The sequence below is a fragment of the Scophthalmus maximus genome, chromosome 13 (genome assembly GCF_022379125.1).
Source record: "Scophthalmus maximus strain ysfricsl-2021 chromosome 13, ASM2237912v1, whole genome shotgun sequence".
Classification (NCBI taxonomy): Eukaryota; Metazoa; Chordata; class Actinopteri; order Pleuronectiformes; family Scophthalmidae; genus Scophthalmus; species Scophthalmus maximus.
The window spans coordinates 1,257,501-1,285,000 of record NC_061527.1 but is presented as its reverse complement, the minus strand read 5'-3'; the positions used below and the strand labels follow the sequence as shown (position 1 = coordinate 1,285,000).

General features: G+C 46.7%; 1 protein-coding gene across 2 annotated transcripts in view; it reads left to right on the top strand.

The window, feature by feature from the left end:
* pik3r3b (phosphoinositide-3-kinase, regulatory subunit 3b (gamma)) overlaps positions 1 to 27,500 on the top strand; it is a 173,514-nt gene that overhangs the window by 60,380 nt on the left and 85,634 nt on the right. For both annotated transcript variants that reach the window (XM_035646652.2, XM_035646654.2), the window contains 3 exons: positions 12,471 to 12,602; positions 21,844 to 22,036; positions 24,277 to 24,362. In XM_035646652.2, coding sequence (XP_035502545.2) covers positions 12,471 to 12,602; positions 21,844 to 22,036; positions 24,277 to 24,362 — 411 coding nt within the window. The remainder of the gene's footprint in view (positions 1 to 12,470; positions 12,603 to 21,843; positions 22,037 to 24,276; positions 24,363 to 27,500) is intronic.

Genomic DNA, 27,500 nt, shown 5'->3' with positions numbered 1-27,500 from the left:
GAGAGGAAGAGGGAGAGGGAGAGGGAGAGGAAGAGGAAGAGGGAGAGGAAAAGGGAGAGGTAGAGGGAGAGGAAGAGGAAGAGGTAGAGGGAGAGGAAGAGGAAGAGGTAGAGGAAGAGGAAGAGGAAGAGGTAGAGGAAGAGGGAGAGGAAAAGGGAGAGGTAGAGGGAGAGGAAGAGGAAGAGGTAGAGGGAGAGGAAGAGGAAGAGGTAGAGGAAGAGGAAGAGGAAGAGGTAGAGGGAGAGGAAGAGGTAGAGGGAGAGGGAGAGGAAGAGGGAGAGGAAGAGGGAGAGGGAGAGGAAGAGGGAGAGGAAGAGGAAGAGGAAGAGGGAGAGGGAGAGGAAGAGGAAGAGGGAGAGGAAGAGGGAGAGGGAGAGGGAGAGGGAGAGGTAGAGGGAAAGGAGAGGAAGAGGGAGAGGAAGAGGAAGAGGAAGAGGGAGAGGAAGAGGAAGAGGTAGAGGGAAAGGGAGAGGAAGAGGGAGAGGAAGAGGTAGAGGTAGAGGGAGAGGGAAAGGGAGAGGAAGAGGAAGAGGGAGAGGAAGAGGGAGAGGAAGAGGAAGAGGGAGAGGAAGAGGAAGAGGGAGAGGGAGAGGAAGAGAGTCCGAGCTGCTGCAGTGCTCTTCCTCTTCCTCTCCCTCTTCCTCTCCCTCTCCCTCTTCCTCTTCCTCTCCCTCTCTCCCTCTGCTGCATGTGTCATGGAGTCACGTTATGTAACAGGGAGTTGTTGCATTGTACAGAAGTTCCACAAACTCAGACTCGTGTGTTGTGTTTTGGTTTTTTTTGTCTGCGGCCTTCTGTTGTTTTGCTGCTTGTGTGCGTGTGTGTGTGTGTGTGTCTGTGTGTGTGTGTGTGTGTGACCAAAGCTCTCTCCGAAAGCTTTCTGGAGCATTACCTCATCAGGTTGACCTGCGATTGGTACACGGCTCCGGACGTTGCCATGGTGATAGCTTGCCTTTTTTTAGTCCGGTTGGTTCTGCCCGTGCCCACGCGGCGCTCAGTGTGTCGGCGGACCAGTAACTCTCGTGTGCGTGTGTGCGTGTGTGTGTGTGTGTGCACGCGTGTGTGTGTGTGTGTGTGTGTGTGTGCGCGAGAGGGAGAGGTTCTATCTTTGTGAGGACCAGATGAATTTAACACCTCGACAGTGACAACATCTGTGACAGTTACATTTTTTTGAAAAAGTAAATATCATATTTTCCTGCGTGAAGACGTTGATGTTGTAAAAGTTTCACAGATGTTCTGGATGCTCAGGACATTTCGGTTGCAAGGTGACACATGGGTCAAAGGAAAGTTGGGACGTTTTAAGTGAGCCGGAGCATTTTTTCGAAAAATGATTTGCACATTTTATGAAAAGGAGAAGATGCTTGTGGTCGGTGAGAACATTTCTTAGAAAGCGACGACACGTTGGAAACATCTGCTCCTTTCAGAAGAGATTCACTGCAGAACATCTGATGGGACCTTTCGTTCGGGGGGAAAGTGGAAATGTTTTTTTGGCGAGTGACGAGACGATTCCTGGGGAGGAGGATCTTTATTTGTCAAAGTGTGTGGACAGTCTTTAAAGCAGCGGGGACATTTTGTCTTTGTCCTCGCGGGGTTGAGACTCGATGTCCTCACAAGTATAGGAGCGCTAATGGACATATGGGCTTTTTCACCCCTGCTGTGTTTTCTGTTTGTGCACTTTGACCCACGACGAATGTGTACGATGATGACATCATCACACACACACACACACACACACACACTCACACACACACTTGTTTTGGAAACGATGACTCACGTTGGCTCCGACTGAAGCAGAGTGTGTAACGTGTCCTCGATGAAAACACTGACATTCTGTACATCACACACACACACACACACACACACACACACGCTGGACACCGAGACACACAGTCCGTCCGCCCACACATGCAAACGATCGATAATCATTAGTTTGTGTGTAATAATTCCTCAGACTTTAACTTCCATCCCTCTCCCGTGTCCGTCCACCTCGTCCGTTCACCGCTCGCCGCTAACGACCCGTCATCCGATCTGGACGCATCGGGAACCGTTCAATAATCCTTTATGTATACTCTTCAACCCCCCCCCACTCGTCCCTCCCTCCTCTTCTATCTCTTCTCCTTCCTCCCTTCTTTTTATTCACTCGTTCATCACCGTCCCTCCTTCCTCCCCTCGCTGCCTCGCTGACAGGAGCCGCTGACTTCAGCAAAAACACAAATTAAAAGCGCTCTCCCCGCTCGCTTGCTCCACCTCCGTCCCTCCGTCCGTTCTTCCTCTCGTCTGTCGGTCGCGGGCCCCACGCTATTGGTCGGAGGTGATGTCACCGTCTTCCTCTGGCGCCCGTCAAGAACCTATTAGAAGCAGGCATTTTTACACTCAGCTGGGGAGCGACACACACACACACACACACACACACTCGGAGTCCGTACTCCGGCTGCAGTCACTTGAAAAAGATAGGTTCAGTAAGAACAGACGAGTCACCGTCATGTCGTGTAGTGTGAAGGAAACAGCGTCTCTCTTCTCTGCAGCACTTTGTCACGGTCCTCTGCTCTTTTAATTTGACCCGGGAGAGAAGTCGTGTCTCTGCATCGCCTCCGTGAAATCACATCCACATCTGAAGTGACGGAGCTGTCGTGTGTTATTGATGTTGTACAGTTGATGTATATTCATGTATAGTATGTTTGCCATCATGACCACAGACGCACACACACACACGCACACACACACACACACTGCCTGTGACCTTGAGTGACCTACACGACCAGGCATCACTGTGAGACCCTCTGTGGGTGAGGGGTTAGCCCCTATGACACGTCGAGTGATGTGGAATCCGATTCTGATTGTCAAAATGAAAGTTTCACTCTTCGTGTCTCCTGACATGGAGACTATGACGTCATGTCGCCTTCCTCTGCCGCAGTTTTCATAAGTTTGAAAATATGTTGGAGGTCCCTCCCCCTGTACTCCACATGACAACATGGTCTCTCTTCTTCCATAATCTTGTTTCCTCTCCTCTCATCCCTCCTCTCATCCCTCCTCTCATCCCTCTCCTCCTCTCCTCTCCTCTCTCCCCTCCTCTCCTCTCCTCTCTCCTCTCATCCCTCCTCTCATCCCTCTCCTCCTCTCATCCCTCCTCTCCTCTCATCCCTCCTCTCCTCTCCTCTCATCCCTCTCCTCCTCTCATCCCTCCTCTCCTCTCCTCTCTCCTCTCATCCCTCCTCTCATCCCTCTCCTCCTCTCATCCCTCCTCTCATCTCCTCCTCTCCTCTCATCCCTCCTCTCCTCTCTCCTCTCATCCCTCCTCTCATCTCCTCCTCTCCTCTCATCCCTCCTCTCCTCTCTCCTCTCATCCCTCCTCTCATCCCTCTCCTCCTCTCATCCCTCCTCTCCTCTCCTCTCTCCTCTCATCCCTCCTCTCATCCCTCTCCTCCTCTCCTCTCATCCCTCCTCCTCCTCTCATCCCTCCTCTCATCCCTCCTCTCCTCTCATCTCTCCTCTCCTCTCATCCCTCTCCTCCTCTCTCCTCTCATCCCTCCTCTCCTCTCTCCTCTCCTCTCCTCTCATCCCTCCTCTCCTCTCTCCTCTCATCCCTCCTCTCATCCCTCCTCTCCTCTCTCCTCTCATCCCTCCTCTCATCCCTCCTCTCCTCTCTCCTCTCATCCCTCCTCTCATCCCTCTCCTCCCCTCATCCCTCCTCTCCTCTCTCCTCTCATCCCTCCTCTCATCCCTCTCCTCCCCTCATCCCTCCTCTCCTCTCTCCTCTCATCCCTCCTCTCATCCCTCTCCTCCCCTCATCCCTCCTCTCCTCTCTCCTCTCTCCTCTCCTCCCTATGATGACTTCCTCTCTCGGACGCTCGTCTCCACCATATGTCGTCCAGTAACGTGAACGAGTAAGAACGACACCTGTGGCTTCACCTTCTGTCAGCAACACTCTCTCAGTTCATCTTTCCTCCTCTTTCTTTCCTCTTTTCTCGTTTGTTTTTTTCTCTGTGCTTCGTCAAACTGGTCGGTTTTATTCATTTCGTCCTTCGTCTTTCACTTCCGGTCCCGAGACTGTGCTTCTGCAGATGTCTTGCCTCGTGCGAGGCCTTCGCAGGTCCAACTTCCTGTCAGTCATGTAGACGCAGACTCCTCGGACGGGATCGGTGGATGAATGCCGCCTTTCAAAGAGATTGGATGATTGAGAAGAGAGAAAAGACAGGATTTCCGTCAGCGTCATCCTGAATCATATTGCACGCGTTGGGATTTTCTCTCATTCAATAATTTTGGATGGTCGATTTTTAAATTCAACATCAGACTTCTCGTGAGTGTGAGGATGAATAACGCAGCGTCCAACGGGACGGAGTGTAGAACATTTGACGTGATTGGACTTTAGTATAATGTTGTACTTCTGTATTTCTGCTTTCTCGTTCTAATAGTCGCGAAACATCTCGACTCGGCAAACCTGCGGTTCTGCCGTCCGCCTCAACCGTCCCACTCTGCGTCAACTCCGACCCGATCGCTCTTCTCTCTGGTGCGAAGTCAGAACCAGACTCACACAACCACCAGCGAGCCGAGCAGCTGATTTATCCTTTAAAGCTGATTCCCTCTCAACTTTTATTAAATTCTGGCCTCGGCCTGAACTTCCTTTCTCTCTCAGTCTGAGTCTGGTTCTGTATTTCTTTGTTCCGTCCGAGTGAGAGATTCTGTCTTTCTCTTTCCGTTTCATTCTCTCCTCTCTGCTCCGTCTCCGTGTCCATGTGGTGATATCTGTGTGAGTGTGTGAGCAGGATGCCAAGGACAGATGGGGAGACGGGAGAGGTGAGCCGGTTCACTGCGGTACACTCCCGTCCACACACACACACACACACACACACACACACACACGCTCGGCAACAGTCGTGTAGTATTCGCTGCAAAATTCACTATAGAGACAGAATAAATTCCGAGGGTTCAGATTGAGACTCTCACCCCGGGGACCAGAGACACTCTCTCATGCAGCTCCTGGACATTATGGACTCGATGGTCAGAGAGGAATTCACGTTTCTGTCCCTGTGTTCTTCTCTCCCCTGGTCTTTTTTTTTTTTAATAGAATTTAATCTCCGCAAGGTCAGTTAATGTCAAGGCGTCCTGAACGTGATTATGGGGGGATATGCAAGTAAAAGTTGTTTAAACCAGAGCCTAGTTCAATATGGATACATATATATATTTATATATATATATATATATATATATGATAAAAACAATAATTGGGAATGATTCCCAAGATGTTGTTATCAAACCCTTATGAAGATGCCGAAGGAATTCGAGGTCTGCAGACGACGGGGAATAAAATGGCTGCTTCTTTAATGACTGGAGAATGAAAAAGAGTTCACCTTTGTGTGATCTAAAGGCCCAGTCGCATGAGGAGTCATGACTGGGAAACTGTTGTGTAATCAGTTCATATAATATAGGACATATAATTGACAGTTTAACCGTAGAATTAAACCAAGAAAAACACAAATTCAAACTTGAATTAAGAAAATGAACATATTGTTATAAAACGTTAACATATATGCACATGTTTTTCTCCATAATTTATTCTGTGAAATAAAAGTTTTCATATTATCAGCAAACACAAACGCTGATTCAGAAATGTCCTTGAACGGCCGATGTCGGACGATTTAGTCCCAAAAAAATTACTTGGTCAAACGTAAAAATTCATATCCACCGTCACATTGCCATTCTTTTGAATGATATAAACTCCACGTGATCTCGCCCTGGAACACGGACGTAACCACGTAGCTCCTAGCGAGCTAATGTGGCTCATGGGCGATAGCCAGTAACACGCCAACACCAAAAACAGCTCCGCAAGCTAGCTGTCACGCTACCAGTTCGCTAACTATCAGTTAGCAAGTCAGCAATTATCAAGAGATGTGTTTGTACCACTGATTCATGTCTTGTAACTGACATATCACACGCTCACGGAAAAAGATTATACAATCAAAAACTGAAACACTGCTAATATTTCAGTTTTCTTTATTTTGGACTCTATCGCTCCGTCAAAGTTTAGCATTGTCCAGACTGTTAGCAGGTCGTCAGTAGCACAAATTGGCCGATCGTTTGCCAAAAGTTGCACAGTGAAATGACCTGATTACACAATAGTTTCCCAGTCATGACTCCTCATGCGACTGGGCCTTTAGATGACACAAAGGTGAACTCTTTTCATTCTCCAGTCATTAAAGGAGCAGCCATTTTATTCTCCGTCTGCAGAGTTCGATAAGACTGGAAAACTTCTCGTCCGACTCAAATGTGGACGAAAATACACCTTTCAATCTCCCAAAGATTAGAATTTCTTTGGAGGAAGAAAACACATAAGAAAAGATGCTTCTTATACATGTAAAATGCACAGTAAACACAGCTGTCTTAGACAAAAAACACATAAAAGCAATCAAACATGCTCACATGTGTGTAAACACACATAAACCCAAAGTATCTGCAGGTCCATTAAAAAAGTGTCATAAAGTTTGAGGCCGCAGTATTTTATCAGTAGCAGTTACAGTGTCTTTAATGGCGTCTTTAAATGTTTCATGTTTCCGCAGTGATCCTGCAGATCTCAGCTCCTTTAATGTGTTTGTGCCTCACAGTCCAGTGTTTTTCATTTGACTGAAAAAAAAGGCGTTAAATTGGTCACAATAATAAACTGAAACTTAGAAAAACTCTTTTTTTTTACACACGCAGCCTCTGGATATTATATGTCAAAAAGCACTCCACGAAAGGTGGATGTTATCTTGTGTAAAACAAGAAAATATACGTTTATACTGTATATTTCTTTTATTAGAGCTCAGGCTGTGAAGCTCTTCAAGCCACATGATGGAAAAAGACACGTGAAGAACAAAATCTGATCTCATAGATGGTAAAACCTGGAGGCTGTTCGGCCCCTGGATGTCACACCGTCAGCACCAGGGCTGGATTAAGCCGGCAGGGGGCCCCAGGGCAACAAAAACCCCCAGTGTTGGGCCCCTGTAGATCCCTGTGGCTTTCTGTGCACCGCGATTAACCTGTTGCCTCGAAAGGTCTGTTAATATTTCAAAATTATTCCTATAGTTTTCAAAGCCATAAAAAAAAAGACCAGAGCTGATTTGACATCTTGTGGATTAATCCGCCGCTAATTATTTCAGGTGGAAACCGAAACGCTGCCTCGGCGACCCTCTTCTCAAAGAGCCCTGATTGAGACGAGTATCTGTTGTACTTGGATTCTTTGACGGCTGATTGTTGAAGCTCTAACTCTCGGCTTTAGCCTAATCACCGATATTGGATTAGCCGCGACGGACTCCTGCAAGAATCCACTGGACTGTGTTGCAGTTTTTCACTCTCTGAAAATTGCCTGTTCGATTGCGCTCGCGGCGCTGGCGAGGGCAGACGATCGCACAGCTTTTGTAGTGTAATAAGATTCTTACTGGAATGCTGCTGCAAGGTCAAACACACACAGCACAGACGGATCACAAAGAGGAAACACAGAGCGCACACAGAGAAACACAGCGGTTTGGTGCATCACATTAAAATGCGGCTTCATCTGATTAAACCATTCTGCCGTCAGTGTCTGTGAACAGTGGATGGATTATGTCCTTGAAATTTCCCCGTGGCTCCAAGTTCACGTCCAGTTCTAGATGTTACGGCCTTGGACGGCGTACAGAATGATGCGGTCTTGAGTTCAAAAGAGACGGGTCCTTCTCCGGGTCAGTGAGCGACTTGTACGTCTATGGTACGACCTCCGTGAGTACATGTTCTGTACCTGTACATCCTGCCTCATGATAAAAGAGACGTAATCTGTGTTCTGACCTTGAACGCCTCGCTGCAGTGACCTCAACTACAGTAAAAATCTAAATCAAAACAGGCCTCGCATTTCTCCTGAGACTGACGGTCTGAGATCTGATGACCTTGACCGACTAAGTTGATCACTGTCACTGTTGTCTGAGTCACTTACAGTTACGTTCTTACCAGTTTCATGTTAGTGCAACACCCAGAAGTCCTTGCTTCTGCCAAGGAGGTTATGCCTCCAACCCATTTTTTGTTTGTTGGTGTATTTGTCAGCAAGATTACGCAAAAACTAGCAAACTTATTTCCACAAAACTTGAAGGATGGGATTGCGAGGATCCAAATTTTTCTTTATCACTTTCTGTAACATTGCGAGATGGATTTTAGTTTTTTGACATTTCACCCATTTCCCAGACAATAATTCATGGATCTGGATGGAAACAAAAAATCTGACATTTTTAGACTGATATCTTTTAATCTTTGTTTGCTTTTATGACGCTGACAAAATGCGCTGCATTTACCATACGTGTTATTCTTCTTGCGGAAACGACAAAAAGGAGGCGCCAACATTTCTCTGTGGTATGTCGTTGTAAGAGGGGGGGGGGAACCTCTAACTGTGACACTGTGCGGTCTGATTGTGTTCCCTTAATAAAAACGACTTCACTTGACCTTCAAAACAGGAAAGACAAATCATTGTCCACGCTCATCTAACTCTCCGGCCTGCCTCGTCCGGGCCAATCAACCATTCCTGCCAAATGGATCTTCTGTAAGATGCAACAATCCAATAACTAGACTCAGGCTCTCGACTGCTGACCCGGCGCCACTCTATTCATTCAACCGTCCATCCATCAATCCATCTTTTCATTCATCCATCCCTGTGGCGACTGATCCTCGGGCCACAGCCTGTCAGGCGAAGCCTTGATTAGCTGACGGATGGATCAGGTGTAGGGAGGAAATCGTCTCCGTACATGTGTTCACCCCCCAGTGATTTGATTTGCGGCGAAAGAGTGAAAGAATACAGGGTTGAAAAATGAGACGGAAGAAAGACTTCACAGGGAGAAAACTCTGGATTGAAGAGGAAGACGGAGACAGAGTGAAGTCTAAGTGACTGTATGAAGTTGTTCCTTTGGGAGGAAGATCAGAAAAAGGACCCTGAGCCTGTTCGATGCATCACAACGCTGACATGTACATGAAGCTGATGATCAATGACTCACATGGTCACGAGTGCACACGTCGGCGTGTTTAGACGTGTTTCTGTGCGTCTGTCCTCGGGTCACGTTGACTTGATAAAGTTGCAGACTTTTCCTCGTGAACAGGAAAAGAGTGATTTTTTTTTCGGGGGGGGGGCGAAGCAGAGGATGAAGTCATGATAGAGAGGATTGAATTGATCTGGGGAGTTTTCACTCCGAATCCCTCAGTGAGCGGTGTGATGATCCTCTGTTGGCCGCGGCCCCAGAGCCCCGACTCGGTTTCATTACTGCATGTGTGATTAAAGTTGCCCTGCTGATCTGAGGGCGTCCTGCTCGCCACACCTCACCTCACCCCTCTGACATCACCCAGCCCAGCAGAGCTCGTGCTCCCTTGGGACCAGATAAGATATTCCTTCATTCGTCCCACCAATAAATATCAAGACAAGAAATACAATCACAAAGCAATTATATATACAAAATTTGTTTTTATGTAAAAAATAGGTTCCACAAGACTGTAGTTTAGATCCATCTGATGAATCTCAGTCCAGCATTTACTGTTGTCCCTCTCACTCTGGTTTGGTCTCCACCAATTCCTTTCTAGATGCTATATGCAAGTGTCTATCTGCTTTTTGCTGCAGGGCAGGTACAGTGAATTTATTCAAAGCTTTAAAGCTTAAGCAAATGTGCCCTTAAACAAAAATATGACCCTAAAAGCTCCATGGAGTTGAGGGCACCGCAAGCTGTGAATTACACAGTCAGTGCGCAAATGTGGATCTTTAAGGTCATCAAAGATAAATATTATGAAGTTATGTTCAACAGCGTGGAAATGTAAGTCTGGTCCACATTTGCATTGCAGCAACAAAGAGATCGACTGTCCTCAGTTGCCTGTATGTTCTCTAACGCCTGTGGGCTTGAGATACATATCAGGCTGAATAATATCATTTTACACCAAAATTTAATGCATGAATGTGTTTTTTGGGGGGTAGTTAGACTGACAGTGAGATGCTAGCTCCTGTGTAAATTAAAATGGATGCACAGGTTGCTTGGTTGGTGATCCCGTCAGCGTCTTAGCCTCCGTGTGAGAAGCTTTGGTCGGTAAATATATGTTTTTGAAACTTATGTGGGGGCTGCAGCACAATCTCAGCGGGCCTGCATGGTGGCTAGCAGATAGATACATAGATGGACGGATAGATGGAGATAGTTACTTTATTTATCCCAAGCTGGGAAATTCAGGTTTAACAGCAGCACATTTCACACAGCACACTTTAAAAATATATACAATATATACAATATATACACAAACAAATGTAAAATTATACGAATTGCAAAACTATAGAGAATAAGAATAATAATTATAAAGAATTCACGTGAATATTAATTGTGGAAATAGTGCAGTAGTACAATCAGTTACCAGCCGGTTAGCATGGCTAGCGTCATTAGCACACATGTGCCATGCTGTGTGTATAGAACTGAGGTGTATACGTTCAATGGTGTGGTGTGTCTTTGTAAAACTGTCGGTGAGCTACAGCTAGCGACCTTACAGTAGCACGCTATGGTTCGCTGTTAACCGGCTAGCGCCTGTCAGCCCATCAAGCTAGGTTCCTCTATTTCACAAGTTAGCTAATTGTTTTCATGGACTGCTTTCTTATAACTGACTGCTGTAAAAAAAAAACAGGCTGTTACAGTTACTAGAACAGTCTCTAATTATTGAATCATGCAACGCGGCTAACGTTACACAGCTAATATGTTAGCTTCTTCTTCCTCTGGTTGTTCGTTCCCACCGGTCAAATTTTGTCAAATTTTTGCAGTGTTCCTGGTAAATGTTTTCACATTGACTCTACAATCCGGCTCGTTATTGTTTCACACTTTCCTGTTTGTATATTCCATTTCTGTTACCTGCTCTGACTGCCCTTAGTCCCGCCTTGGTCATCTGGGGGGGTCAAAGTTCTCACTCACATACAGCAAACAAAGTGACACAGGGGCAAAAGCAGAAGCGTGGATTAATCCGATCAGGGCAGTTTATCTGGCGGTTTGTTTGTGTCAGACACCGATTCTTCTCGGTGTCTGACACAAACAAACGGACGCTTTTGTTCTGCACAAAGCAACTATTTGCGTTTTCCCCATCATGGATTTAAAAAGTCACGCTTCACATTATGGGAAAGGCCTGTACGGTGAAGTCTCATTTATTTGTGTCCACATTATGCCCCTCTGATTCCTCACAGCACTAAATTATGAACCCGCTGACTTCAAAGAAATCATGTGCGTTCCCTCGGAACAATTGTGCCATTTTGCTGCGAGCGTGGGAAAGTCGGACAGTCGCGTCTCAGCGAAATGTGTCTTGAACAAGCAGTTTCTGTCACTGCTGCCTCTCTGTCTCTAACCCTCCTTGCACTTGTAACTCATGACCGGCCGACACGTCGCCCCGATTCGTCTGCTCTCCTGAAAATCCTGTTTTGCAGAATCTGAATATTGTCAATATCTGACACATATTAGTTACACAGACGCGTCCTTGTGTCGAGGGACTTTGCCTTGAAACCAACTTGAGCAACGGGGTAGGGTTCAACTTTCTCATATAGGCAATGTAATGTGTATGTCATCTTCAAAAATCACAATACTCAAGTGCCGCAGGAATCATAACTAGCTGGTATCGCACAGTGTGTTTGTGCCGGAATCGAACGCCATCACCACCTCCGCCCTCGTTATTATCGTCAGCTGCACAAATACCAAACGAATCTCAAATTCATAAATTACAATCTGCTCCTCAGCGAAACGCAATTGTTTGATGCTCTGGGTCTCGCTCCGTCTGGGGGGGGGGGCGTGTGATCGAATCCCCCAGACGAATCACTGCACAATAACGCAGGCCGCGGCGTGGCCGCCTGACGAGGTCATCCGTTGATATTAATAGCCTGGTGGGTTACTGGCCTGTGGTGATTGGTTACGTTTATTCAGTCATTAGTTAGAGGAGGCAGATCAATGGGCTTCAACCGCCACGTTGACTCCAGAGGTCCCGGTGCATACGGTGGGGGGGGGGGGGATGAAGGTGGCGAGTACAAGATGGAAGGAAGAGCAGCAGAGGAAGGTGGAGGTGAACGATTGAGGACAGGTTTGTCTTTGACCTCATCTGACCGAGTGCTGGCGTAGGAACCGGGAGACCCTGTTTTCTGTCACTTCTTCCCCTGACGCACCTGAGGGGAACAAACACTCTGCGGCCTGTGTGTTATCGTCGTTTGAAAAGTGCACACGAAGGTTAAATATTCATATTCACTTTGTTGAATTATTATTATTCTTTTTTTTTTCCTGTCAGACTCGTGACTCGGCTCTTTCGTTCCCTCCAACATGAAAGTCGCTGCTCACAGACTCCAGTTGCCTTCAGGGCCCCTGAGTCCTTGTTGTCCTCAGAAAGCCCCAGTTCACTTACTAAGAAAATAAAAAAACACACACATCAGAACATATCACACGTTTAATCTCTTTAATCTCACCTGCCACGTCTCTGCTCTCTCGTCCTCTCAGATCCGGCCTCGGCGGATCTGGACCAGTACGACGTGGCGTCGCTGACTGACGCGCTCAGAGGTTTCCTGCAGGACCTGAACGCCCCCGTCATCCCTGCCTCGGTCTACAGCGAGCTGGTCTACACTGCTCAAGGTGCGGCGCGCTTCACCGCAACACACACACACACACACACACACACACACACACACTCACACACACACTCACACACACTCACACACACACACACACTCACACTCACACTCACACACTCACACACACACACACACACACTCACACACACACTCTCACACACACACACACACACTCTCACACACACACTCACACTCACACACACACACACACATACATACACCCACACACACACACACACACACATACACACACACACACACACACTCACACACACACACACACACACTCACACTCACACACGCTCACACACACACACACACACACACACACACACACTCACACACACACACACACAATCACACACACGCTCAAAGGGCCAAAAAATGGTATTAGAGGGTCAGTTCCTCAGTATTGAGTTTCATTCATCCAGGGTCTGAGATTTGTGCACAACACAGTGAAGGTGAAGGTAAATGAAGTTTGAATAAGAATCTACAGGAACATGCTGCTGCTGAGCAGGGTCACGTTATTTATTAAGTTTTTTATCTGCTTTTTTTTATAAAGTGACATAAATCAAGTGCATTCATTCGAGAGAAAAGAAGAAACATCTGATTCCTGGTTTGATGATGAATGTGTCTGAACCTTGGACGCATGAGGAGGATGATAATAGACTATTTACTGACTGTCAATCATCTGCTTTCATTAGATATCTTCTCTGTGACCAGTTTGACTGGTACCACTTCTCACTTTGGGAAGTGAAACACAACTATGACCCTGCTATCGTTTGAAAGTTTCAGACTTTTGATTCCTCGCAGATTGAAGCAGAATTTCCGTGACTGCTGTGCGTTTTTCGGCCTCCAGCTTCTTCCTCGCCGCAGCTTCTCGTCAGCGTCATAAATGTTCTTGCTAATCTTCCCGTCAGCTTCGGTGTAAAGAACCGAGTCGCTCGTCTGGTGTTCTGTCCACGGCTCACCTCTTCACCTCGCCTCGCCCGGCCCGCTCCCCTCTGTCCTCTTCCTCTTCCTCTTCCTCTTCCTCTCTCCTCTTCCTCTCTCCTCTCTCCTCTCTCCTCTTCCTCTCTCCTCTTCCTCTCTCCTCTCTCCTCTCTCCTCTTCCTCTCTCCTCTTCCTCTTCCTCTTCCTCTCTCTTCCTCCTCTCTCCTCTTCCTCTCTCCTCTTCCTCTTCCTCTCTCCTCTCTCCTCTTCCTCTCTCCTCTTCCTCTCTCCTCTCTCTTCCTCCTCTCTCCTCTTCCTCTCTCCTCTTCCTCTTCCTCTCTCCTCTCTCCTCTTCCTCTCTCCTCTACCTCTCTCCTCTTCCTCTTCCTCTCTCCTCTTCCTCTCTCCTCTTCCTCTCTCCTCTCCCCTCTTCCTCTCTCCTCTCTCCTCTTCCTCTCTCCTCTTCCTCTCTCCTCTCTCCTCTCTCCTCTTCCTCTCTCCTCTTCCTCTCTCCTCCTCCTCTCTCCTCTTCCTCTCTCCTCTCTCCTCTTCCTCTCTCCTCTTCCTCTCTCCTCTCTCCTCTCTCCTCTCTCCTCTTCCTCTCTCCTCTCTCCTCTTCCTCTCTCCTCTTCCTCTCTCCTCCTCCTCTCTCCTCTTCCTCTCTCCTCTCTCCTCTCTCCTCTTCCTCTCTCCTCTCTCCTCTCTCCTCTCTCCTCTTCCTCTCTCCTCTTCCTCTCTCCTCCTCCTCTCTCCTCTTCCTCTCTCCTCTCTCCTCTCTCCTCTCTCCTCTTCCTCTCTCCTCTCTCCTCTTCCTCTCTCCTCTTCCTCTCTCCTCCTCCTCTCTCCTCTTCCTCTCTCCTCTCTCCTCGTCCTCTCTCTCCTCGTCTTTCACGAACCCTCCTGCTGACATCTGGAGTTTGGTGCTCTGCGTGTGGAAGAAGGAGAGAGAGTTAAGAACAGACGGACGGGGCTGCGTCGGCTTCATGCAAACACACGCCACATCTTGAGTTTGCAGGAAGTTCACACACTGGCTTCCCCCGCAAACCTCCTTCCCGGGCGAAGCTGCTCGACATGATCTGCCAGTGAAAACCCCTCAATTATGTAGGTGCTCCTCTCTCCCTCTCGTTAAGTGACAAACCCTTTTTTTTTAGGGGGTTTTACTTATTCATGGAAACATTTTAAAGTCGAGATAAACCACTTTGGGAGGACGCATCAAGTCTTTGGCGGGAGGTCGTCCCAGGTTAAGCCCACTGAAATTGAACTTCTTATCTGGGACGGGGTCAGTCGAAGAGCACGGAGCATTTCTCAGGTGAAATCAGAGGATATTATTATTATTATTATTATTATTATTATTATGATGATGATTATGATTATGATTATTATGATTATTATTATTATTATTATTATTATTATTGTTATTCGATGGGTTCGAGGCCCTGAAGCATTTACTTTGTACCGTGCAGGCATACGTCCTGCGATAATACTGAGGGATCTCTGAGAAGTGAAGTTTGCTCCAGGAGTCTTTGCTCTCGTGTGAGTGACGTCGCTCAGGTGTGGACTTCGTGTTCCAGAGCTTCGGATGGATTCCTCAGCTAGGACGTACTGTACTCGACTGTACTGTACAGTAGCTACACGTGTTAATATTTAATCTTATTATTCATTATTCATCTTGTTAATATCGTCTGTTTTTCCTGTTTTGGGACCAGGTTTTTTTTTTCTCAGCCCCAATTTCTTTGACGACATGTTTCGTGAAAACAAAATCTGTGGTTTAAATTACTGTTCATTTTTTTCCCATCAACTCACTCGACGTGTCCATGACGACGACTGTAAAAAACAACTTTGTTAAGACCTTAATAAATAATTTAAGGAGGCAAAACACAAACTGACCAGAGGCGAGTTAACAAACAGGGTCTCCTGATCGTGTCTGCAGGGGTGAACCTCCTCTCCGCTCATCTGTCGTCAAGGGAAACGTTTGGGAGACGGTGGCTCAGGAGGTGGAGCGGGTCGTCCACTAGAGGGTCGGTGGTTCGATCTCCGGCTCCGGAGACACTGAAGCCCTGTGTGGTGTTTGATATCTGAATATGACTCATGTCGCTGTGCAACGCTTTGGTTCGTCAACAAGACGAGAAATCGTCGATATAATCACAGACAATTTACCTTTACACCTAAGATGGAATCGGACAAACATAATCGTTTACGACAAATTTCACATCTGCGTGATCTGGAAGATACTGGTTAAATCCCCTGGACCCTGGTGAGCGGTGACAAAAATATGAATTAGTCGGCATAACTGTAGGCTCGTCAAAATTCATAGACTTTTCCTTCAAAACTCAAAAATCTCTACCTTTAATTTTTTGACTTTTTTAAAAAACTTTTTGCAGCGTGTGGAGTCGGATGAATCAAACGCACCCAACAGCACTGCCAACTTTCATAAATCCTCTGTGTGGTCAAAAGCCATATTCCCTCCATGCAAAGACGGCCACTGTCCGATCCCCTGAGGTTTCCTTCATGTCCTCTCTCCTCCTCTCCTTCCCCCCGTGTGATCCCGGTGTGCGTCTTTCCGGCTCATCGCGAGCACGAGAAGCAGAGATAACAATGTTCAGATTCGGGAGAAGGGATTTTGAAAAGCCCTTCCTGCCGCCGTCACGTCCCGCCGAGGGCTGGGACATGAATCCACTGGACAGAGGCACCGGAGGCAGCTGGGACATGAAGACGTGTGTTTGGGAAACTAGATGTTAATGAGCTTCATCTGCATTTCACCATGAAATCAGTCCAGTCACTCGTTCTCTTCGGGGGTTTTCTATTTCCAAATACGAATGATGTCGTTTGTTGTCATCACACGGCTGTAAGTCCTCCTGTAGTCTGCTCTGATCTGACCGCAGTCGGCCTGTCACTCATGTCCAGCTCTTCGGGAGACACGTCGTCTCGTGAGCAGAGAGAGGAGGTGAATGAACAGAAGTCACACATTCAAACTTCTCACTGCGTTTGATTTTTAAATGTCACAGAGGAGTTAATCATTTCATTTGATTCATTCTCTGCTTCACACGCCACCTCGCTGCTGCTGCTTCATCCTCCATCTGTCTCTCTGTCCCTCAGTCACTTAACTGGATTGAATTTAATCTCCACTTCTTCCCTTCGGCCCTTTCTCTCTCTTTCTTTATTCTCCTCTTCACCGCGACTATTTTTCATCCCCTCATTCATTAGTTGTGTCAGAGTTAGTTTGACCTTAGTGACCGAGGTCATCGCCCGGCGAGGACAAAGGCCTTAACTGACCCCTGTCCATCTGGACCTGAGGAGGAGACAGACAGGCAGACAGACAGGCAGAGAGAGACAGAGAGAGAGACAGACAGACAGACAGAGAGAGAGAGACAGGCAGACAGACAGACAGGCAGGCAGACAGACAGAGAGAGAGACAGGCAGAGAGAGAGACAGACAGACAGACAGAGAGAGAGAGACAGGCAGACAGACAGACAGAGAGAGAGAGAGACAGGCAGAGAGAGACAGAGAGAGAGACAGACAGACAGACAGAGAGAGAGAGACAGGCAGACAGACAGACAGGCAGGCAGACAGACAGAGAGAGAGACAGACAGAGAGACAGACAGACAGAGAGAGAGAGAGACAGGCAGACAGACAGAGAGAGAGACAGACAGACAGACAGACAGAGAGAGAGAGAGACAGGCAGACAGAGAGAGAGAGACAGACAGACAGACAGACAGACAGAGAGAGAGAGAGACAGGCAGACAGACAGAGAGAGAGACAGACAGACAGAGAGAGAGAGACAGGCAGACAGACAGAGAGAGAGAGAGAGAGACAGGCAGACAGAGAGAGAGAGACAGACAGACAGACAGACAGACAGAGAGAGAGAGAGACAGGCAGACAGACAGAGAGAGAGACAGAGAGAGAGACAGACAGACAGACAGAGAGAGAGAGAGACAGGCAGACAGACAGAGAGAGAGAGAGACAGACAGACAGACAGACAGAGAGAGAGAGAGACAGACAGACAGACAGACAGACAGAGAGAGACAGGCAGACAGACAGACAGAGAGACAGACAGAGAGAGAGACAGAAAGACAGACAGAGCGAGAGAGAGACAGGCAGACAAGCAGACAGACAGACAGACAGAGAGAGAGACAGAGAGAGAGAGAGAGACAGACAGACAGAGAGAGAGACAGACAGACAGACAGACAGACAGAGAGAGAGAGAGACAGGCAGACAGGCAGACAGACAGACAGAGAGACAGACAGACAGACAGACAGAGCGAGAGAGAGACAGGCAGACAAGCAGACAGACAGAGAGAGAGAGAGACAGGCAGACAGACAGAGAGACAGACAGAGAGAGAGACAGACAGACAGACAGACAGACAGACGGGCAGACAGACGGGGTGTCCCCGTGTCTCATTTAGCTGATGCAATCAATGGCCATAAGTATGTGGACAAGCCCGTGGCCCTTCCCCCACACGTCAGAACCAGGATTTTCTCTCCTTCAGACACTCAAACATTTATTCAGGTCCGACACTGAAGGTCACAGTCGAAGGTCGACGTCATACAACTACTGTCACGGTGTTGGACCAGGTTGAAGTCAGAGCTCAAGGACCAAAATGCCAAAAATAATTTCTACGAGCAGCTTTTCAGCCTGGATTTTTTTTTAACTGTATTTTACAGTAAAACACAGATTCAACTGACGACGGTCTGCCAAACAAAACTCAGTAAATATAATTGTTTAGTTAGTTAGTTCTTTGTTCACACAGATCTTTTGACAGATAGACAGAGAGATGTGCTTTGTTGAAATGAGGAAACGAAATGTTTCCTCATACTTTTGGCCGAACTACTTGATATAGACTCATATTAGTTCATATTTCGTGTTAGTGTGAAACAAAGCAGCAATAAGTGACACAGTGATTTTTACTCCTTGCACGTCAGACGTCATGAAAGTATGAGTTAACTTCAAAATTGTCCTGTTGAGAAGCTCTGCACACACACACACACACACACACACACACACACACACACACACACACACTCTGTCATTATGGATTGTGGTTGACCCCGCTGGTCAGTACAGGTCAAGGCTGCGGAGGGAACTTGGAACTTGGTCTGTACATCCGGTCCCATGGGAGACTGGACAACTGGACAGTGTGTGTGTGTGTGTGTGTGTGTGTGTGTGTGTGTGTGTGTGTGTGTGTGTGTGTGTGTGTGTGTGTGTCTCTGTAGTGGTCAGACAAAGAGAGGTGACTTCCATGACCCCCATCAGGCTGCAGCAGATTGTCAGCCATCCATCACCGCCCACCTGCTCACCCAAAACACACACACAAACACACACACACACACACACACTCACACACTCACACTCACACACACACACACACACACTCACACACACGTCTCGAGTGTCCCTGAACGTCCTTGTGTCTCCCGCGCTCGTCTGAACAGAAACGGAAATGATCCTGTCAATGTCACATTTTTTTCCATATATCAAATTGTCTCTGTCATATTTTCAGCAGATGCACAGAGATACAGGATGAAGGGAAATGTTGTGAAGACATTAAAACAAGGGTTGAACTTATTTAACAGACTACATATTATTTAAAATTCATATATCAATATGGTTTTGAAGAATCAAACTCTGTGACTTGTGGAATCAATCAACATTAATATCCTTAACTAAAACTGATTATTTCAATTCTCACTCCGTGAAGGTTTGAAAGGTAAAAAAAAAAAAGATTTACAGAATATGGTTTGTTTAAATTGTGTTTAGCGGCTTCACCCACTGCCACTGTACACGACCACAAACACTAGTGGTCGTTAAAGCCACTTGGCTCCTCCCACTGAAACCTCCTGACCTCTCCTGCCTGTCTGACCTTTGACCTCCGCCCCCCCCACCCCCTCGTTCTTTACACGGTGACACATTACAACCTAACAGCTGTAACATCTGCCGCCTTTTTGGTCAAACATGGATGTTGTATCGGACGGTTTTGTTTTGAGGCTGCATGTTTGGACATTAGTGTTCTTATGAACACTGACTGACGTTCCCTCTTCTTCTTCTTCTTCTTCGTCTTCCTCCTCCGGTCTTTCCCGTCGCTCAGTCGTCCAACACGCTCGGTCACAGGGCCTTTAAGAGGGGACGGACTTTCTCAGGGTCCAGCCTGGAATTAACCAGAGTCTTGTCAGCCGATCTACTGACCGGTGACTTGGTCACGTCTTCCCTCAAGAAAGTCAAGTCTGGGTCCCAGAAAGAGAAAAGAGAGGGATGAAAAAAACAAAAGCGAGGGTCTCTGCGTTATTGGAATTGATCTGAACACTTGAGCTTCCTGCCGATACGCAACGTGAAGTCGGTCAATACTGGACACATCAGCATCCTCGCACCTGGAAACAGTAACAGAGCACAGAGCAACATGGGACACAGCAGCTGTGTGTGTGTGTGTGTGCGTGCGTGCGTGTGTGTGTGTGTGTGTGTGTGTGTGTGTGCGTGCGTGTGTGTGTGTGCGTGTGTGCATGTGTGTGTGTGTGTGTGTGTGTGTGTGTTCGTGTGTGTGTGTGGACGCGGCCTCAGGTCTCATCTGCCGCAAACCACTTTTTCTTCACCATCAAAAAGAGATTCTTTTTTTCTTTTTCTTTTTGAGAACTGAATGAACTGATGAACTTTGCACAATAACATCTCTTCTCCCCCAAAAAACGACTTTAACTTAACAACAAGTGAGTTTACTTAAGAATAAATGATGAAACAGTCTTCACAATAAAAAATCCTCTCAAGTATTAAATTGCTGGACGTTCCCTGGAAACAGAGGGAATATCAGGAAAATATTGTGTCAGTATTTGATTTATGTAAACATCAGTCCTGAAAACTTTCATGGACAAAGCAGGAGTTTGAATGTAAATTGAGACAATAGAAGAAGATCTTTGTTGTAGCTGAAAGCCGTTTGCACCCACACACACACACACACACTGATTCAGACGGAGATCCGCGGTCCTGTGGATTCCTGTGCGGAGCCACGCGCCCGCTCCCCGTCGTGACGCGGCTCAGGTCACAGATGTGTTCTTGTCCGCAGCCTGTTTGCGTTGGTAAAGTTGCCTGTGGTGAGCGAGCGGCTCATCGATACGTCTGCTCCTCTTCAAACACGGCCCATCGTCCGAGACCCCCCGGCTCACGCGGGACGCGTGTCCACTGAGCAGCAGGACTGAGCTCAGACGGGACGGTGTCCTGCCGAGGCCTCACCCCCTCAGGCTCAGTGATGGAGGAGCTGCTCATTGGTCGTTCAGTGACACATCTTCTCACTCTTGGAGACTCTCTTCCCTCTGGGTCTTAGTTCAGTTACCTTTTGTTCTTGTTTGTTGCCTCGCGTGTGAAGTGCCTGCTGAGAGTTTTAGTTTGTGACCATTTTCATTTCCTCCTCAAGAAAAATGCCGGAAATCTGAAAAAACGAAAGACGATGGGACGTGTCCCAACTCCTGCAACATGGAAAACACTATTAAAAAAACAACACTTTCAGTAACTGACAAAAAATTCACACAAAAGGATCGATCTCTCTGTGTAGCAGTGATTTGTTCATTGATTTTTCTTTTTGGCCTTTGGCTTTTTTAAAAATATTTGGATGAAAACATCTTTTTTTTTTTTTTGCTGCAGCATAATATTTCATGAGTCAAAGTTTCAAACTGGTTTCATGAACATTGCCTCAGTGTCACGTCAACACTGTACGAACAGAACCAATGTTCCGTCTGATGTCACGCGTGTGTGTGTGTGTGTGTGTGTGTGTGTGTGTGTGTGTGTGTGGACGCGGCCTCAGGTCTCATTTGCCACAAACCACTTTTTATTCACTATCAAAAAGAGTTTCTTTTTTTCTTTTTCTTTTTGAGGTTATGAACTTTGCACAATAACAGTTCTTCTGAAAAAAACAAAAAACTTTAACTTAACAAAAAGTGAATTTGCTTAAGAATAAATGATGATACAATCATCACAATAAAAATCCTCTCAAGTATTATTTTATATATATTTATATTATATAATTTCTTTGAAATATTTGGGTGAAAACATCTTTTTTTCTTTAATATTTCATGAGTCAAAGTTTCAAACTGGTTTCATGAACATTGCCCTGAGCCCAGTGTCACGTCAACACTGTACGAACAGAACCAATGTTCCGTCTGCTGTCACAGACCCGTGCGAGTGATGAGCTGCGACCGTTTTTACAGACGCTAACAGATGTTTACTCCTGCTACGACAAAACTATCGACCTCTGTGTGGGAAAGAAATCAGCTATGGCAAGTTATTGTTTGTTCCCTAAAAACCCGTCTGCGCCCTGTTCTCTTGTCCTGCAGAGAGTGCGGGTGTGGAGGAGTGCGGCGAGCGGCTGAAGAGGATCCTGGACTCGCCCAGCGTCCCTCGGGCCAACCACCAGCTGCTGCTCCACCTCAGCAGACACCTGGCCCGGGTCGGACAGCGCAACCCGGCCGGCCCCCGGCTGCTGGGACAGGCCTTCGCCGAGGTCGTCTTCAGGCTCTGTCCTCTCAGGTGCGGAAGGCTCCACCCCTCGTCCAGAGACACTTTCAGAGCGTCGGGCGGGGTTCGACCTCGCTTCGCCTCGCGGTGCCAGTTAACCTCTGACCTCGTTTCACGCTGTGCGTCGACGCTTCGTAACAACGTCCCCGTCGTTTTGCTTCTTTATCCATTCAATTTCAAATCAGGTGTAAATGTTTCGGTCGCCGGTCACAGTGCCGGGCCTCTGGGGGGCGATGACACTTAAACCAGCAGCTCTGGAGGGAATTCCCCCTCGACGGTGAATCCCCCAGTTCGCTTTTCACCAACATCGCCAGAGCTCGTCACAGACCCGCGGGAGTCTCCCGGATGACGCAGGGAGTTGAAACAGGTCGATGTTCTGGCTGCCAGTTTCTATCGTTTCATCCTAGTTTCTGAAGAATCGTTCTCGTTTGGCTCTGAACTCTCCTGTGATGGAGGCGCCTGGCAGTCGGAGGCATGAATCAGAGTTGAGGCAAATTCAAAACACGCAATCGTTTAGATATGGAGCCGATCTGTAGAATCCGGAGCTCGCATGTCGGGATGGTGGATTTCTGAGGGCGTTTCCTGTTGAAACTCGCTGATTCCGAGTTCCAAGATTATAATGGAACGATGACCCCGACTCCCGAGCTCCGAGGTTTAATGGAACGCAGCATAAATCATCCAACTGCCGATTCAGAAACTGAAGGAGAACCAAGAAACCAAAGCAATAGCAGGAACTATTTCTTATTATTTTTGCCTGTAAAGTGTCTGGTAACGTGTCATTTAACTAATGTTTCCTGAGCTCCAATCAAAACAGGGAAACCACAAATCATACGGTTCTTTATATTCCAAAGCCATTCGTGCTCTTTGGCATTTCCACCATTTCTTTTATTCTTTCCATTTGTTGCATAAAAAAACCAGTGAATATTCCAACCACAGTCTCTTCTCTCTCTCTCAAAGGTCCCACGGCGTTCGGGGGGGAAGTGTTTTCCTGTTTCATTCAGCCTCTGTGGGACAGTTAGCCAGAGTTGGGGGGAAAAAACCAAAACATTTCCAAACACAAACTCATTTCCAAATCGAGTCGTAATTGAGCAATCCAGCACAAAGGCCTGTTCTGCTCTGGCTAACAGGAAAGTGAGGCACGATATTTGGCGCCGCTCAAACATCAACATCCTGAAGTTTAAGAGCCGAACGCCGAGTGTGAACCAGGCGGATGGTGTCGTCTTGTTTTCTCTGCTCCCTGCACAAGATCGCCTGTTTCTGGTTGTTCAGAAGTTAACCAGGGAATGTCTCCTTCTTGTGTGTGTGTGTGTGTGTGTGTGTGTGTGCCCCCAAAAAACTCCACTCTCCACTCTCTCCCCCTCACTGAGGAATTCTGAGACTATGAATATTCATGATATGCAAATAACACTGGCCCGCCCACCACAGCTGCTCGCGCTAGGTTGACCGCTGGAAGAATGTGAGCAACAAGATGGTTAGAGGCAACATCACCAAATGCTAATGCTAACGCTAACTGTCTGCTGACACGTGCCGTCCTCTCGTGATGCTAACAGCTAATGCTAACGCTAACTGTCTGCTGACACCTGCTATCCTCCCGTGGATGCTAACTGCTAATGCTAACGCTAATTGTCTGCTGACACACCTCCCGTCCTCTCGTGGATGCTAACTGCTAATGCTAAAGCTAACTGTCTGCTTACACCTGCCGTCCTTTCGTTGATGCTACCTGTCGATGCTAATGCTAACTGCTTGCCAACACGTCCCGCCCTCTCGTGATGCTAACTGCTAATGCTAACGCTAACTGTCTGCTGAGACCTGCCGTCCTCTCGTGGATGCTAGCTGTTGATGCTAATGCTAACTGCTTGCCAACACGTGGTGCCCTCTCGTGATGCTAACTGCTAAGCTAACGCTAACTGTCTTCTGACACCTGCCGTCCTCTCGTGGATGCTAACTGCAAATGCTAATTTGTTTGGGCTAATTCCGATATGGCGACTGATTTATGTACTTAATAGAATTCCTTAGATGTCATTATCAAAAAACCCTTTTGACAAATAAATGCAATATAGGTTTGATATTTTACAGTTTAACCCTAAAGTTTATTGTAAATAACTGTAAATGAAAAGAAACCATACAAATACAACCTCACATATAGAACTTAACAAAAGTCAAACACTCGTTTCAAAGGCGTATTTATCGGTGTCATCCGTCAGTGTCGTTGATGTTCACAGTCTGACTTTGCGTCGTGTTTCCGTCGACAGTGCCGACGTGAACCCGGAGCATCACGTCAGGATCCTGGAGGCTCTGATTGCAACAGGTGGTCTGGTGGAGATGCAGGCAGCGCCAGGTAGGACCACACACACTAACACACACTCAGTAACCTCACATCTGTGTTGTAGATGTGTACATGTTTTGTGGCGTGGTTATGTGCAGTGTGATTTTGCTGGGCTTGGATTCTTTTGTGAGCTTTTCTGCTCTGTATCTCACAACGAACACACTCAGATTTCCTGTTCGTGGACAAAGTGCCTGAAGTTTGTCTCTCTCACACTGAGAACATCACATTCCCTCTGTCGCTGCCCAGCTGCAGCACAAAGTGCTGCGGGAAAAAAAAATATGTTTGGTTTATGAAATTTGTGCAGAACAAACGTTTTGCCTGAGCTGCTGTGGTCACTCCGATGTACAGCCTGGATGTACCCAGTTTGTGGTGAAGACACATTTGAATTTGCACGTGGCAGGTCTGGTTCAGTGGATCTGAACTGTAAAATGTACATTTTAAAATATACACAGACCTAGGCAATCATATTTGCACCGTCTGGTAAAAGTATCAAACTCCCAAATAAAACATAAAGCTTTTAAAAGAGTTCAATTCATTTGGCGTCAGATAAGTCATCAAAACTCCATCTTGGCGCCGTTGGATGATCCTTGGAGCTGTGATCCAACCAGAGCTAAGGATGTTTTATTAAGACTTGATGCTTTTACATATACGTCATTGGGCCCTAAAGGCAGTTGCAGATCCTTTACGAGTACGATTGATCGTATCCCTCTCCTGATTCTTTGGCTTTACTCAACTCTGGCATGATTGTAACAAAAAGCATATCATTTCTGATGGGTCCAAAGCTCTGGTACTGCCTCGTGGAGCAGAAGCAACTTGAATTATGGAAAGAAAGAACTTGTTCCCTCCCCTTAAAATTGAGGAAAGCGTCAACCGCTAGTGTTAAGATCTGTGTTTGACATTTGGTCGACTTCAAACAGAAACCTTCATGATAGTTTTCATCCATCGTATCTTCCCCTTCCTACGCATCTCAAAAATTAGGAGAATTTTGATTGTCCCTAATGTTGCGTCATTTGAAAACACTGTTCAATTAGTTACTGAACATAAAATGCTAGTTTTAGCTACATATTTTTATTGGGATAACACATGATATACAATATGTGCACTCACTCTTCTAGACCTGTAATTCATGAGCATAAGATATTTAGCCTTGGCATTTTCCCCAAATTAAAAAAAAGAATTGTATGTATTTGACTAATTGTACCAACAAAAATATGTACAGTACATCTAGTTTTATTTTAGAACAATGTAGGTTGATAGATTTGTTGGGATGATAATTTTCACTATGAGGCAGTTTTAGTAGGTTTAGTCCAAGGTCACTTCTTCCTCATGTCCAGTTGAACTGCACCTTTGATTTGACCGTTTGATTTTGAACCAAAAGATTCTGAATCGTCTGAGAACTGATGCTGAAATGTGACGACAACACGCAGCGGAAGCAGACACAGCGAAGCTCTGACCTGTACCGGAGTCTTTGTTGTGTGTGTGTGTCTGCGGAAGTAAATCTGCTGTGGCGAGATCAATCGGGCTCTTTGAGGACGAAGGAAAGGTCAGACAGCAGGTGTCCGGCTGATTACAAGGCCAAGCCGGTCTGCTGAGGTCAGTGTCTCGGGGTCAGTGCATGTATGTGTGTGTATGACTGTCAGTAGGTCAGTGTGTGCATGAGGTTGTCGTGTCGGTCGAGGGCCGCGGCGTTGAGGCCGGGGGTCGACGTACCGGCTGCAGCAGTGATTATCGCGGCAGCTCAGAGGCTGTTTTCCGTTATATGGAGCAGTGATGTTCAGTCAGAGGTGATATTGGAAAAGGTCAGTGGACTAGTAAGCAGGTGAGAGTCAGATTTATGGTTTCAACACGACCAGACAAAGACACAACCTTGACAAAGTCGGCTTCATGCACAACACTGGAGAGATAAACCGTCTTTCACTTAATCTAATTCAAACCTTCCACAAAGTGGATCATGGACAAATTGGTAAACGTCTTTATTGTTATTAATCTCTCAGCCTTGGACTGGACTTTTTAACTTAAGTATACCTCTTTATTTAAAACTGCTTATTTTCTCATTGGCTTTTATACGCTAGATGTTTATTTGGCGTCCCACAGGGCACCATCCTTGATCCACAGTATTTTAGCCAATTATTATTTGGCGGTTTTCTGATGATACTGAGGACAACCTCCATCCAAAGTTCTATGATTCTTGAATATACCCATACTGAATTTCTCCTCCATTTCAAAATGCAGTGGCCTACAATTTTCAAGATTATGAGAAGGATTCGGATTTGATCATCTCCTTTCTTGGAAGCTCTACGAGTTGTACACATAGATTTGGGGTCATTTTTTGTGTTTTTCCATCCTGCAGTATTCCTCATCGGAGGAAAATATTCAAAATTGCGGCAGATAGAGCGGATGAACCCGGGGTACCAATGGATTCGTAATGTCTTTGGAATGCAAATGTTAAAATACAGTCGACATTTTACATCGTCTAACTTCTCTGAACACAGTCGACATTTCATCGATGTTTTGTCTTCAGGGGCGTCCCGCTTTTAACTTCTGCTTCCTCATTTTACTGGTGTCAGTGTTTCATCATGAGGAGAATCCTCTCTCAACATGTATCCCGGCCTCGCATCCCAGTAACAAAAGGACCAGAGGGAGCGGTTTAGCGCCGCCTTTGAAGTGTGTTTTTTGTAACATCTCTTACACAATCCTCTTTTGTCTCCGCGGGGCGTCTGAATAAAGACTCGGAAACCCTCTCGGTGCTTTGTGATCAGCGGAATGATGTGGGAAAATTGTACTGATGTAACACACTTACACACAGTTCTCTGGCTTCTTTTATTCTCCCCCGGAACGCCGTCTGCATCTTGTTTAAGCGCCCGTAGTAACATCATGGAGTTTCTGAGTATCCGGGGGGTTTTGTCCAAACGGGATTACCTGCTGTAAAGGGCTTGTGTGTGAATTCAGCGGAGATAAAGCGGAGGCTTCAGAGAGCTGGTTCACCTGGAGGAGTTAACGGACGGACATGTCGGCGTTACATCTCGTGTGATGTGTCGCACGACGTGGTGAGGAAGCGCGAGTTGGAGATGATACCGCCGCACGGCTTGGGACGGTCCTCTTACCTCAGAGGCTTTCAGGATGTGGCACTTGTTACATCAGTGACGAAAA